Source organism: Pygocentrus nattereri, chromosome 6, assembly GCF_015220715.1.
Source record: "Pygocentrus nattereri isolate fPygNat1 chromosome 6, fPygNat1.pri, whole genome shotgun sequence".
In the NCBI taxonomy this organism is placed as follows: Eukaryota; Metazoa; Chordata; class Actinopteri; order Characiformes; family Serrasalmidae; genus Pygocentrus; species Pygocentrus nattereri.
The window spans coordinates 17,034,004-17,048,480 of NC_051216.1; the positions used below are offsets into that span (position 1 = coordinate 17,034,004).

The following is a 14,477-nucleotide window of genomic DNA, read 5'->3' on the forward strand; positions in this document are numbered from 1 at the left end:
AAACGTGTCTGCAATAACTTAAAGACTAAAACAAAAAACACAGGGATACATAAACACTTTTATGAGTGTATGACCTGTACATTTGTGACACCGGTTCACAGTAACTGAAGGACAAAATGGCTCAATAGGTCTGTCCCTTCATCTGTAAAGCATAAACAGCTTCTTTTTTGGTTGCTTTCACAAAATATTACAAAAACAAATTTTCTTGTTGCCTCTGTACTCAGTGCAAGAGCTTCAACAGAACTTAAGGCCACAGATGCCCCCTCCTTAGGCTACTTTTTAAAACCGTGTTTACTGTTTTAGGGGTGGGAAACATGACGATATTTATCATTATTGTGAGAAATTTCACAATATCCCTTTCTGAGCATATTGTGGATATCCTTAAGCTACACTACATTTTGGGGGTTTTGGAGATCTTTCTGGTGGAAATGTGTGATTGCACATAATGTGTGGAAGAACATTTTGTAACATTAGTCGTACCTTGGTTCCCTTCCCCGAGCAGATGAGTTTGGTGATTGCTAACATGTTGAGTGTTTAGAGATCTCCGTCAAAACCTACTGAAGGATGCAAGTGTAACCTAAACATCATGCCGGACCATGTGATCCTAATATGTAAAGACGTGATGTGACCTGGAAAACTCTTTACGCTTCTGACTTAAAAATTTTTCAGGCTTTACAAGGCGACTCACAGCAGTGCACAGACAACAATTTAGCAAGTTTTTCTTTTCTCCCGAATCTTACATAGTGCAGTTTTATAGAACATGGAAAACAGGTGTTTCAGTATAAAGACCGCATAATTAGTCCTGTTTAAATGAATCTAGTACAATTTGCGATATGTTGAATTAAAATCCTTGTATTCATATTTCAGGATCGTATTTTTAAATGTGGCACTACTGGTGCTTTTTGTCTGTTCCTTCTTGTCAAACCTCAGAAAAACAATGTTTTGATTCATATTGTATATTGAGAAAATATCTTGAGATTTCATGATAGATTTTTGTTAGATTACCCACCTCATTAATATTTAAAGCACTTTTCACTGTTCTATCTTAATCAAAAATCTTCAGGTTATGACTTTTTAATGTTAGACCCAGAGTAGTTCTGATTTAACTTGATTCCAGTTATTTTGACACAAGGTATTAATGTCCTGTCTGAGACCTTAACTTGCGTTACTATTCTAATAAATGGCTTAATAGCTTGATTGAATATAGCTAATAAGCAGGAATTAAGTTAGACTGGCTGATAAACTAAAAGAACTTTGCCTTCTGTCAAGTGTATTTCTTCATTAGGTAAGTGAACAGATCAAAGAAGTGATCAAGTTCTTCCCACAGCCTCCTAGCTTACGAGCATGTGACCCCTTTAACTGGTTTACACAATAAGGTTGGCAATAATTGAAGCAGGAGAGCCAGTAATTAAAAGTAAATGTGCAATTCATCTATGACTCTAACCAAAAGGAACCTCAAAACGCCTATGAATTGTTTCCATAAAGGAAGGCCTATGTGCGGCGATCAATTTAGAGGAACAATAAAATGCTCTCTGGTTTTCTTTCATCTGAAAAAAGCAGTGTTTCCCGCCTGCTTGCGTGTTGGGCCTTTGACGTGTGCACTCAGTTCGGGGCCTGTGGTTAATCAAATTGAAACCCTCCCAAAACCAAGCTGCAAGGGACGACCACATTGTTGTTAAAAGCAAGCGACTCAGAGGGCAATGGAAAATCTCAAATGAGAAAATTATGTGTGGTAAACAGTTTTTGGAAAACATTTTTTGCCAGCAGAACTGGGACATACCACGCTAGCATAGTGAGGACCTTTTAGACTCTTTGTTGCTGCTACGCTAACTTTCCATTTCTCAGGAATCAAAGTTGCTTACTAGTTTTTAAGGTCAGCAAAAACAGTATTGTAAATAGCTGCTGTGGTCTGAGACTGAAGCTGAATCTTTAAAGTGTTACCACAGAAAGTTGCTTCACATGCAGTCCCATGAAAAAGTTTGAGCACCCTCGGTCAAATTACGTTTTGTCGATTTTCTAAGTGAAAATAATTTAACACATCTTCCACAGTCGACTCGGTCTTAGTGCACAATTTCTATTTTTTTTTTTAGCTTAAAATATTGTAAAAACTAAGTGTGACGAACTAAACATGAACTAAAAATATAAAGTGCGTCATAACTTTTACACAGGCCACATTTTTTCCCAATATGTTAAATGGAGCAAATAAGCATTGTACATCATGTAAAAAGTGCGTACGTGTGTTCTCTGTAGAGGATTAATTTATTTTCAAATCAACAAAACACGTCTTTTGACCAGGGGCACCCAAACTGGTGCATATGGTGGCAGACTGTCGTGAAAATGAACCATTCTGCAGGAACAATGTATCTAATGAGCAAGAAGAAATATGAGGAACGCAGTAGCCAGGGCCTACATTATCTTGTTATTCATCTCCAGTCCTTCTTCAGTGGCACATTATGTTCATTAATTCCTTTGGTACCAAAACTGAAAACTGATATTTAGATAAAAAAAGAAACCAGTGGAGACCAGCTCCACATATTGAACCAATATATATTACAAAAACAAGTCTGTTTTGCAGGGCTTTGGGAGCGGTCACACTTCACTCAGTTGCCTGAAGGAGGCAGTGGCGTGAGCATCAGCTGGGGTGGGGTTTTGTGGATAGAGCGAGGGAGTTGGAGAGGTGCAGGGAGAGGGGAGAGAGGAGTCCTGCTGCTCTGCGGAGGCTGGGACAGGGACAGAAATGGTGGCACTCTCCAGCTCCTCCTGGGCCAGCATGTTGAAGCGCTCCAGCACACAGTGTGCAGTCAGACGGGCTTCTGGGTCATGATCCCAGCATTCTGTTATAGTAGCACACAGCAGCTGCATTCCCTGCAAGAGTAAGACAGAGCAGCACAATCTTTTAAGACTCTTTGAGGAGAACTCACTGAAACTCATTTCCAAAAATGAAGGGAAGAAAATCCATAAAAAGAAATACACATATACAGCCCATAAAAGATTTGGGAACAACTTGTCTTCCTTTTAAAAGTGACATTTCTCTGTGTTCTTTTAAGTTCACTGAAACAACTATTTTTTGTTAACATAACACAGCTGTTTCCTAACAACTTTGCAGCACTAAGCTTCATATTCATCATGGTGTCATCTGTGGTATGAAGAGCAGGTTTTGCCTAAATAATGATTTGATGACTCACTTTCTGTTCAGATGATTTGCCGGGCATTTTGGTCAAAATGAACACTTTATTCCTTTTGTAAACATGCCTACTAGCATCCTACAGTGTTGAAACAGTAGTCTGTACAGTGAGATTTTCTGGTTTAACCCTTTAAATGGTCTGGTTTAAACCCTTAAATGATCAAGAAACACTCAGCTTGTTTGCATTATAGTCCATGTAGTTAGTGAATAAGAAGCCTTACTTTGTCAAAGCCTGGGATTTTTAGTCATTAAAGACAAGGAAAACCCCCTTCTAATGACGTATGTTCAAGGTTGAAAGCACTTTTACAATAAGAATTTACAATCAATCGTAAAGCATGCTGTTGTAGTGAGAGAATGAAAACATAAAAAGGACACAAAACATGTATTTTGTAAAACTTTTTTGCAAATTTTATAAAAAAAAGTAAACAGTACTGCACTACATAATATTATATAACACAACAAATAACATTAAATGCTAGTTTTAAGCTGGAATGCCCCTTTAAAATTATATTAATAATATTGTCCAAAAAGGTGGTTTAAATACCTGAAATACCTGAAATATATATGTTTAAACACCCTTCGAGTTGTAAATTCTCAGAACTTAAGTTGTTAGGACTATTAAGGCAGATCAAATTCTGATTAGGAATTGTCAGCTGATGACAGTTCCAGAGTATAATAAATTCTGTGACTCTTTAAACCTTGTGCTGACACTTAACAACCATGGGCTCCTCAAAGCAACTGGTTGAGGATCCAAAAATGAAGCTAACTGACGCCTATTAAGCAGGGGAAGACTAATATCATCAAAGTGCTTCCATTTTGATTTACTGTTCAAAATGTCATTAAGAAATGGCATTTAATTGAAACTGGAAGTCAAGGTAAAACCTATAAGACTGAAGACTTTCAGACAGAACTACTTGTATGCTGGCCAGAAATGCAAAGTAAAACCACCAAATGACTACAAAGGACCTGCAGGAAGGTCTGACTGGCACAGGGGGGTGGATCTAATATGTTTTTTTGTTGTGTGGTAGCCAGTTGCACAGGAAACATGGCACAGGTAGATGCAAGAATAGATTCCATTATATATTGACAAAGTCCATCAAGAAACCAAAACTTAAAAGAAGCTGGCTTCTACCATAAGACAATCATCCAAAAGTCCACCATAGAAAAGACCACCATAAAGTCCACCATGAAATACTTCAAGAAATACAAACACAAGCTTTTGCAGACGACTGTGTTATATAGTTTGAAACACATACCGGATGTATTGTCCAGCTGAGTGGGATATCGGGTCGTCCTCTGTCCCTCAGCACCAGATCCCTCATGCTGTCCACACATGGCTGCTCACACACTTTTGAACCGAATGGAGGCTCATAGCTCTTCACCTCTAAACCAAAGCATGATTTAGAAATCGAGATTTATTGTATATTAAAATTGCTTTCACACAGTTGCAACTTCACAAGATGTTACTTAACAGAACAGAATAAGAGAAACATTTCTCAGCTTCAACATTTGATATGTCGTCTTTGTAGTATCTTCCTTTAAAAATATGGTTTCCATGATTTGCACATCAATGCTTTGTATTTTTATTCACATCCTGCGCAGCGTCCCACCGTTTTTTGGAACTGGGTTGTACTATTATTACTAACAAAATGATTTTCAGCATAGTCTCCCACCTCCTATGACTTCACAGCGAGAGGCCATTTCCCACAGCACCAGAGCCATGGAATAGACATCCATCTGTTTGAAGGACTCTAAGTCCTCCAAATTCACTCGAGACTCCAGAACCTCAGGGGCCATGTATCGGGCTGTGCCCACCTATAAGGAAACAGATGAACCTCAATTAATGACAATCTTAATCAGTATAACTACACATAGTTAAGATCTTTAATTGCATTAATGGCTCTTTATTTATCAGCACTGCATCTTTTAATAGTAGTCACTAGCCATTGTCTTGGAGATACAGCCTGCAGAGATTAGCTTCATGGTAAAATTTGTAAAGGTGAGAGTACAAAAAAACCACAAGGCCATCAAGAATACAGCATCTGTTCTTCTCACCTGCCCACTGTTGGCGAAGTCGTCCACAGTGAGTGCGAGGTCCAGCCGCAGTGCCAGACCGAAGTCGCACAGAGCACACTCACTGCGGCTTTTCACCACAATGTTGCTGCTCTTTAGGTCCCGGTGAGCGATTGGCACCTTGGGCGTGCCACAGGGTGTGGTGTCGCTGTGTAGGTGTGCTAGGCCGCGAGCCACAGAGCCTGCCATTGCGCACAGCTCCGTCCAGCTGAGGACATGGCTGACCAAAAAATCCTGCAGGTTCCCTAAGGCGTGATAGGCCATGATAAGCCAGTAGTGCCTCTGGGGGGCACCAGGTGTTCCGCCGCGCTCTTCTGCTGTTAGGAACTGCACAACATTCTCATGCTTCAGGTTGGCATCTGAGAAGATGACTCTCTCGTTGCGCCAGGAGGTGTACTCCACAGCTGGGAAGATTTTCACTGCCACAGTCTCATACTGGCCACATTCGCTGTGGTTGAGTCGTGCCCGCCAGACCTCAGCAAAACGCCCTTTACCCACCAATGCCTCCAGCTGGATGGGTAGGTGCTCGGTGTTGTGGTTCAGACTATTGGCACAGCTTGACGACATGTCTGAATTTGCGTCCACGCTGAGGGACAGAAGCTTTCCATGGAAGTCACTGCTGTTGGCTTCGCCCACACAGCCTTCTGGCGGGTCCAGCGATTGGTAATGAGTGCGTTTAGGAGCCCAGTCTTTGGGCTGTTTGTTGGGCCGCCGTGTGCGGTACAGATAGAAGGCCATTGTAGCAATAACAGCGACCAGGAGTGGAGGAACCAGGCTGATCACCACTACTGGAATCACATCTTTGCTCTTTAGCCTGGAGAAACCTGGCAAGAAGGTTTTACACAAGTCAACTCAAGCTTTATTGTCATTTACTGCCAGTACAAAGAGGGGAACAAAACAAATTACGATGCCACATTTTTAACATGAAAAGGCAACAGATGAGTGGATAAAGTGGCAATACAACAAACTAATCTGGTGCACAGGACAAAAGACAATAATACTAGATAAATGGATGCACAGATATAGAATCTCTGTGCTGATAATGATAACTGATATTTTACATCTTGCATTGGCTGATACCGATACCAATAATCATTAGAGGTCCTCTACTGGAATAAAAAAATATATTTATAATTAATTTAATCACATAAAATATTTTGCATGTACATTTATTAGATTAACTAGGACACTGTGGGCTCTCTCTGTGTATCGTGTCACTGTGTTGAGCTGCTAGTGAGCAACAAAGGGTTGAAAGGTGAGGGAAATTTCAGGCTGTGAAAACAGTTCACACCTCTCCCCCAATATGGCAGTGCAGAATGGAATTGCAGTTTTATTGTCATTAAAAAAATCATGTACAATAAAAAAAACAGCATTTAAATATATTGAAAATCATATGTAAGTCAGTGTTATTCACTATGCTAGTGGTATTCAGACCAAAACTGGAATCCATTTTCCAGTCCTGGATTTTGAAATCATTGATACTTAATTGATGTAACTGTTTGGCTCTAGTGTTCTACCTGACTCCTTCATGAGCTGGATCAGGTATGTTGGGGCAAGGAAAACCTGGAGCAGTGGGTTCCCATGACTGGAGAACACCTGTTCTTTGACACGAATTAACCTCCAGTGATTACAAAATCCAGGAATGGAAATTGGATTGAGTTCTGTTTTGAATACCTTTGCGTTATGCTCCTTTCAGTGAGATGAATGGAAACAACCAGCATATGTGTGTGCACTCTAAAATAAAGTACTAAATTATCAGTTTTAAATATGGCATGTAATTTCAGTAACAGACCATCAATTTATACAATCTTATGCAAAACTGCATGTTTTCATGAAGTGAAAATAAGTCAATACATCCCCTACAGAGAACACACTTCTGTATACTTCAATACACAATTTCCATTTTTAAGTTTAAAAAATTATGAAAACACTTCAACATAAAATGGAAAAGTGCCACAACTTTCACACAGGCCACAATTTACATTTCATTTTTCCATATATTAAATTCAGCAAATAATCAGGACATGTTAACTTATTTTCACTGAGAAAATTAACAAAACAAGTAATTTAACCAGGGACCTAAACTTTTGCACACAACAACATCATGCATCCTAGAACCGTTAACCACTGTAAATATCACTGTACTTGCAGCAATTTTCTTTCATCTGTAATAATGGGAAAAACGTGTAAAAGGTATGTTATTATTATTACATTACCATGTGGTCCCTTGTCAAAGATAAGCCTGTCATTGCAGTCATGTTCTCTGATGCAGCTGCAGAGGAACAGCATGCCGTTCTCAGAGGGCAGTGGGGTCATCAGGCACTCGGTGGAGCTGTCATTGGACAGCACCATGTTCTCCAGAGTGTGCTGAGGATTGTGGCATAGGGTCCGTACACTCACACTCTCATTTTCCTTCTTCCTGTGAACAGATATACACACACGTGCACATACTGAGGTTGCTCACTAAAGGCTGCGTGTTTACGTGGCTGTCGGCAAAAGCTGAATGTTTCGAAATCCAAGCATCTTGTATAGGTTTAACGTAGAAAATACATTCAAATAAATATTCCTTTTTGAATTCTTAGGAATGCTCTTCCATGAGCAAAAATAAATAAATAACAAGTAATTGGGGAATCCCTGCTCAGGAGTTTTCTTTGTACTTCTTGCCAAAGTCAACTCTTTTCTGATGGTTATAAATGTGCATGTTATTCATACAGTATTAGTGAGGAACAAGAGTTTTTATTTGACTATTTTATTCTGTGCTCCCCAGAGAGTTGGCTTTCCCTCGGTACGTGGCCAGTTTCTACTACACGGTCAATCAGAGGTCAGCTCGATTAACTTCCCAGAAAAACTCCTTGGGGGCCAAACTGGGCGGAACTAGCTCAGGGGAAATCTTTGGAAACAGGGTCCATTATCATAGCAATGGTCCAGAGAGGCCTAGCTCAGCTAAAACCGTTAGTTATCAGTTAAAGCATAAATAATTTTCTCGTACTGGACTTGGGAGCTACTTTTTGTCCTACCTTTGAGCACATTTATCTTTTTAATTTGCTGTCTTAAGCCAATGAAAACATTCTCAACACATCCAAGTATTCCATAAAGCAGGTTATTAATGACAAACTGCATTTGTACTGTGTATATATCTATTCTCGTATTTGTTTGGTGAAAGGTGAAATGGGAGAGCTGAGCCTAACGTGCTGTGGCTGTGTTGGAGAAAGCAGCCAAGATACAGTGGATTCCTTTCTTGTGGACATTCTGTAAATAAAAACGTAGCATTGACCTGACTTACCATATAGCCACACAGACCTCTTCAGCCAGGGTGCAGAAAGAACTGAAGTTGCAGTTGCTCATGCAGACGTTGTCCTCACACAAAGGACTGGACTGGTCACACCACTTACAAAAGTTACTTGTAATGTGAGTGAAAGCACTGGCCTGAAATACTGAAATGTGTACAAACAGAAGGACAGCAATTGAGAGAAAGAAGTGAAACAGGGATACTATGCAAAAGTCAGAGACCACCCTTCATTTATTTCATAGTGAGAAAAAGTAATAAATAAAAAAAGCATTAAACAAATAAACTGCTAGTGAGTCCAGACCTCAACATCACAAAATGTGCTTGGGATTACTTGGATTATGAGAAGGAGAACGTTCAACCAGCTTCTAAGATTAAATGTTGGAAAAACATCCCTGCAGATTTTTTTGAAAACCTGAAAGCAAGTCTCTAGAAAATAATGGAAGCGGTAATAAAGAAAACATATGTACATACTAAATTCTATAAATTATGGTTGTATCTTTAGTGTCTCTGACATTTGCACAGTATTGTGTATTAGGTTTATATTTAAAAAATTGGCAAAGTTATAGGACTGACATTGTAATCTGTTTTCTCAGTATAACACTCAGTATTTTAAATATACTAGCACTTATTTTACCATTGTAAAATAAAAAATAACTACCTGCAAAATGGCGTATTTACAGGAGAAAACAAAAAATGTTCTTTGCTTTTAATGTAAGTCAGTGTAATAAGATTTTTTTTACAATACATTTTTGGACCATTTCTCTTGGTCCACTCATCATGAAATTCTGACACGATGCTCAAATGAATCTGGAAAATAAAAATGCATGCTTTTGGACAGCAATGATATGTTCATGCCAATGTTTTTAATGCCAGTTTAACATACTCCATCCTCAATAGAAAAAGGCATTAAAAGTCAGAGAACACAAATCCTGAACGTAACTGCCTGAAAGTGTGCTCTTGATTACGGCCTGCAGTATATTAGGTAATCATGCCATCATAATGAAAATGATGATTGTAATGAGAAATATTTAGAGCAGTGAAAGTTGTAATGACAGCTGCAATCAAGACAGAATTTGCGGCCGAGCCTGTGGGGAGTGCTGTGCCCCATCTGGAGGCTATAGAGAGCTAAGTGGATTTGGATGATATACAGTATATATTATGTGTTTTGGGACAGTTTGCTTGTCAGTGAGTGTGTGTATGTGTGTGTGTGTGTGTCTTTTGGGGGAGGTGTGTGAGTGCCTGTGGTTATGTAGGGCGTACGCTGCGTTCCTTCCCACGCATCTTCTCTCCACTATCCTTACGCTGCCACATCACAACATTATTAATTGCGGATTGAAAGCAGATGAGAGGTGGACTTCTTTCACTCGGAGAGCGTGGTGATCTAACAGAACTGAGTAAACATTAAAAGAAGCTGCACAGATATTTCTCAAAGACTTCCAGATGTTCGCTGATGCCAACCATCAAAATATACAAGTGAGTGAGAGAGAGAGACAAAAGAAGGAGAGAGAGAGAGAGAGAGAGAGAGAGAGAGAGAGAACTAAAAGGCTGGATAAGCAGAAAAAGCCCCCTCTGCAAACTTTAAAGTAATTAAAATCAGCAGTGACTTCTCCAGAAATAAATTGAAGCCAGAAGTGTTCACTCTGGCCAAGTTTGAAGCACAACCCCTCTGTACTTATGGGAAATCCAAAGGCCACATGCTTACAGGAGGCCCAGAGATGTTGGCCTGCAGTTATTTGCTTTGCAGTCAAGCACGCGTTCTTCTTCATTCTCTACTTGTAATTCACAAGCTCTAGCCATTTTAACACAGTACATTAATATTTGGCATGATAAAGAACTGCATGGTGCAATTTTTAAAAGTTTCCATATCATGGAAAACCAACTTATTTTCACTTTTTTAAATAGAAGAGTGTAATGTGTAAACATTGTTAAAGTTTTGAAACGTGCCTTTAATTTTCTGGTCCACACAGTTCACAAATGGATTAATGAATTGAATTAAACTGCAAAAACAGCAAATATTGTAATTCATTGTTTTTGAGAGGTCACAAAAACTAATACATTTACACATATCCACCTACTTAACCTACAGCAGTTTAGCTCCGCCCATTCACGCTGAAGTTATAAAGAGTGTTGCAGCCTGGACTGCTTTTTGGTATATAAACCCTCATAACCTCAGAGAAAAAAACTAAATACAAAACATGAATGATGTGGGCATTTTAAGAGAGACCATTTGTTTCACTGTGCCAAATATAAAACACAATTTATTCCTGGGAGTGTAATGTTTAATGAATTAATGAAAATTAACTGGTTTAGAGACTTTACACTTTATCTTATGTTAATACATTGAAATTTGAAGTGCTTCAGACATGGAGAGCCATTTCAGTGCTTATTACCTAGTGTGCTCCATCAGCCTTGAGTTCATCAAAGCATTTTAAACCAGGTGTATTTAAACACGAAACACACTAAACGGCTCAGTTTGGAAGCTCAGGCCTCTGTGTAAGGAATGCTCCTTCAAAATGCTTGGTTTTCAACATGTAGTGATCTAACTCAGCCACTGGGTGGCATGTTGGCCACCTTTTACTAGCCTTTAAACTCAGCGTGCTCCTTGAAAGCATTTCCTGGATAAATTAACAGCATAATCATAACATCACTGGCAGGCACCCGTCACATGCATGTGACATACAGATGTCTTCAAGATTTTCTCAGTGATGACCTATTGTGTTGTGCAGCGCTTCTGAAAGGTGAAGTGATGAGCTTATTTTGCAAGATTTTGAAGAGAAGAGATAATAATCACCATAATCACCACATTACTCATAGCCTTCCTCCAAATTCATTTAGAGCAGAAATAGGAGGGGCCACAGCTACCAACACAGTGCCTATTATCTCATGCCAAACAATAAGTATCCATTTATCCTCAAATCTAACTTCTAATCATTATTATTCTCATTGTGAGTAATCATGAAAGCCTTGGGCCACAGAAAACAACTCTCTAGACTTTTCCAAGGAAGGCAAGAGGAGAGAAACACAACAGTGTGTGTCTCCGCTCAAGGGCCATCATGGGTCCTTTCAGCCACGGGGTGGCTCCGAGCCTGTCAGCATCATATCCCTCGCTTTGGGCCTGACAATATCAGCATTGTGTGAAATCGTGATGGCAGAGCAGAGAGGAGAACGGCACATCAGGCTCAGTAGGTCCTCTTCTGCGTCTTTGTGTGGCCACATTCATCAGCGCTGGTACCGCTGTCTCACCGCATGTGCCCTCTGTCCCCTTCGATATTTACCAGAACTATTTTTAGTAGGAGCAATTTCAAACAACAGCCAGAGTATGGTGTGATGGAGTAAGAGTTTATGGTTTTCTTCTCTCCACCCCCATGGTAATATTTCATAATTGTTGTTGAAAAGTGTGACTGCTCACTCACACACCCAGTCCATTTAGGGGGCCTCTGCTATGCAACAAAGATAATTTGGAGCCTCAAGATGGATTTCCTGCTGGAAATTTCCATCGCATATTATACAGTGACATTTCAGTGTGGTCACACTCCATTGCATCTTTTTTGTCTTTGCAGCAAAAATCCTGTTTTTAATCACAATATTTTAGGGCACTTAAGTTGCACATCAAGCAGGGTCTCCAAATCTAGACTTTCAGCATGTGCAACTACGAAGAGCTTGTCAAGAAGCAAAAGAAACATCCCTTGATACTGCGATGTGACAGGACCCGATTCTGTCATGAAACTTAACAGCACTTCATTTTCTTTCAGAAAACTTCCAAAAAATGTGCTGGCTTTCCATCGTTTTGTAATACTCACCGATCACATCAACATGCAGTGTATAACCTCAAACCCTAAACCATGACTGCTTTCATTTCTGTTGCTGTCATGATCAATTTGAGAGTCTAATTGTAAAAGGAAAGTATGAAGACCTGTGCAGCTTCTCTTAACTCTTCCTAGCTATGGTGTATATACACTGACATATAAGAAGCAAGATTTTTTTTCCCCACACAAATGTACGCCATTTGATACTTTCTGGTAAAAGCATACAGTGGTAACAAAACAGATTATGACAGCTCGGGCATTCCCCCCAGAGAGTAAGGCTCATAAGCAACCATCCTTACAAAAAGATCTTTAGTAATGCTATAAGAAAGCATAACATTTCTATTGTAATCAATATTATTTTTAAATTAGGTGTTACTGTTTAGTCATGTTTTACATGCAGACGTGAGTAGTATCCTGTATAGGAATTGTCCAAATTAAAAATAAGATATGTATATGAATCCTGTAACTGGTATTCAAAATTCAATTGACTACATCTCTAATTATTAGCCTATAAAAACTATCCTGTATTGAATTACTGAACAAACACCCATGATACTCAACCAAGTAACTCCACACAGGCATAAACACTGGCTAAAAAGCCTCACCCTGTAATCTCTGCACATTAAACCTATTGTTTAAGTGATTTATGTCAAATAACTTGAACAATACCACAGAAACCCGAGTTTGACAACGTTGACACTGTGCTAAGAGAAATGTCTCTTTAACGTTAGCGTTTGGAAAAGAGCTCACACTCTGTGAGGCTGGACCAGATAAAAAGATGAAAGGACGTTTTTTGTCAAGTCTTTTGTCTCTACAGCTATTCTGCTGAACACTGTCAGCTGTGAATGCGACTAGAAGAGAAGATACAGCGCTATATTTACTGAAAGAAAGCAGAGGTTTTTATGTAGTTGTCTGTAAAACCGCAAAGCAGCGAGATATGCTAACTTATCCTACTCACACAGCAAGAAGAGAACAGATGTTAGAGCCGAGAAGCTGCAGCGCATGCGCCCCATAATCCCAAGCCACGGATCTCCAGTTAAAGTTCGCCGAGCTGCTCGACTGAGTCCTTTCTCTTAACTTTTCCTCTCACAACCAGAGAACAAAGATAGGTTCACAAGTATGAGCGGTTACGGGCTTTGTCCTACGCGCTGGAACCGGAGCTGCTGGGACTGAAGGCTTTTTCTGGCTCGGCTTTCCCTGTAGGCGGATCCAGATGTTTTTAATCCAGCTGTGTGAAGAGGCCCGCCCAGGAACTCGATTTATTCATGTAGTAGCCCCGTCAAAAGCCTATTTACTCTTCCAGAGGCTTATCAGCACGGGAGAAAGAGCCACACTTTAGACTGACAGGTTTGGTAGACATGTTAGGTCGATGTTTGAGGTCTGAGAGGATGTGGGAAATGATTTTTAATACACACATAAAGCCCAAAATAATACAGAGATTAAATATTTTAAAAGCAAAACAATATCATAGGCCATCGTGACTGGTGCATATATTGATATTGTGCATATACTGGTTGTTGCCTCTGTGTATGTGTACATGTATGTATGTATGTACATAATCTAAGTACGGTCGTTTTTGAAAGGGCACTCTCAGTCAAATCACGTTTTATTGACTTTCTAAGAGAACAAGTATATATCTCTTTAGAAACCACACTTCTCACTTGTGCACATTTATTGCACAACTGCTGGTTATTTGCAGTGAAATGTCATGGCACATTATATATTGTATGTTTTATTTTAAACATAACAAATAAATATCATGCCCAGATATGAAGTTTGTTCCCTGTAGAGGAAGTCTTAGCTTATTTTAACCTGTACATTTAAAAAAGATGGTTCTTCAGGGGTTCTTTAGATAAGGCATTGGTTCTCTTTAAAACCATGAGGTCCATATAAAAAAGTAGTTCTAGTGTTACGAGTTTTGCTGGTATCAACAGAAGAACCCTTTTTGGTACTATATAAAACCACTTTCTAAAAGCTTCAATACAGAACCACATACAACGCATTCTCCATCACTCTGAAGAACCATTTCAGACCTCATGGTACTAGAATCATTGCCTTTGCTAAAGAACTTCTCTTCAGATCTTTTTAAAGTGTGTAGAAATTCAACACAACATGTAACTGAACC

At 39.4% G+C, this 14,477-nt stretch overlaps 1 protein-coding gene across 1 annotated transcript; it reads right to left on the reverse strand.

Moving 5' to 3' along the window:
- Window positions 1-46: 46 nt before the first annotated feature.
- On the reverse strand, window positions 47-13,531 carry tgfbr2l (transforming growth factor beta receptor-like). The gene is made up of 7 exons (XM_017691637.2): window positions 13,311-13,531; window positions 8,541-8,691; window positions 7,474-7,676; window positions 5,240-6,081; window positions 4,858-4,999; window positions 4,441-4,568; window positions 47-2,865 (listed from the first exon to the last, which is right to left on the reverse strand). Exons 1-7 carry the CDS (start codon window positions 13,363-13,365, stop codon window positions 2,590-2,592), a joined length of 1,797 nt encoding a protein of 598 aa, XP_017547126.1. The 5' UTR covers window positions 13,366-13,531; the 3' UTR covers window positions 47-2,589.
- Between the last annotated feature and the right edge of the window lie 946 nt (window positions 13,532-14,477).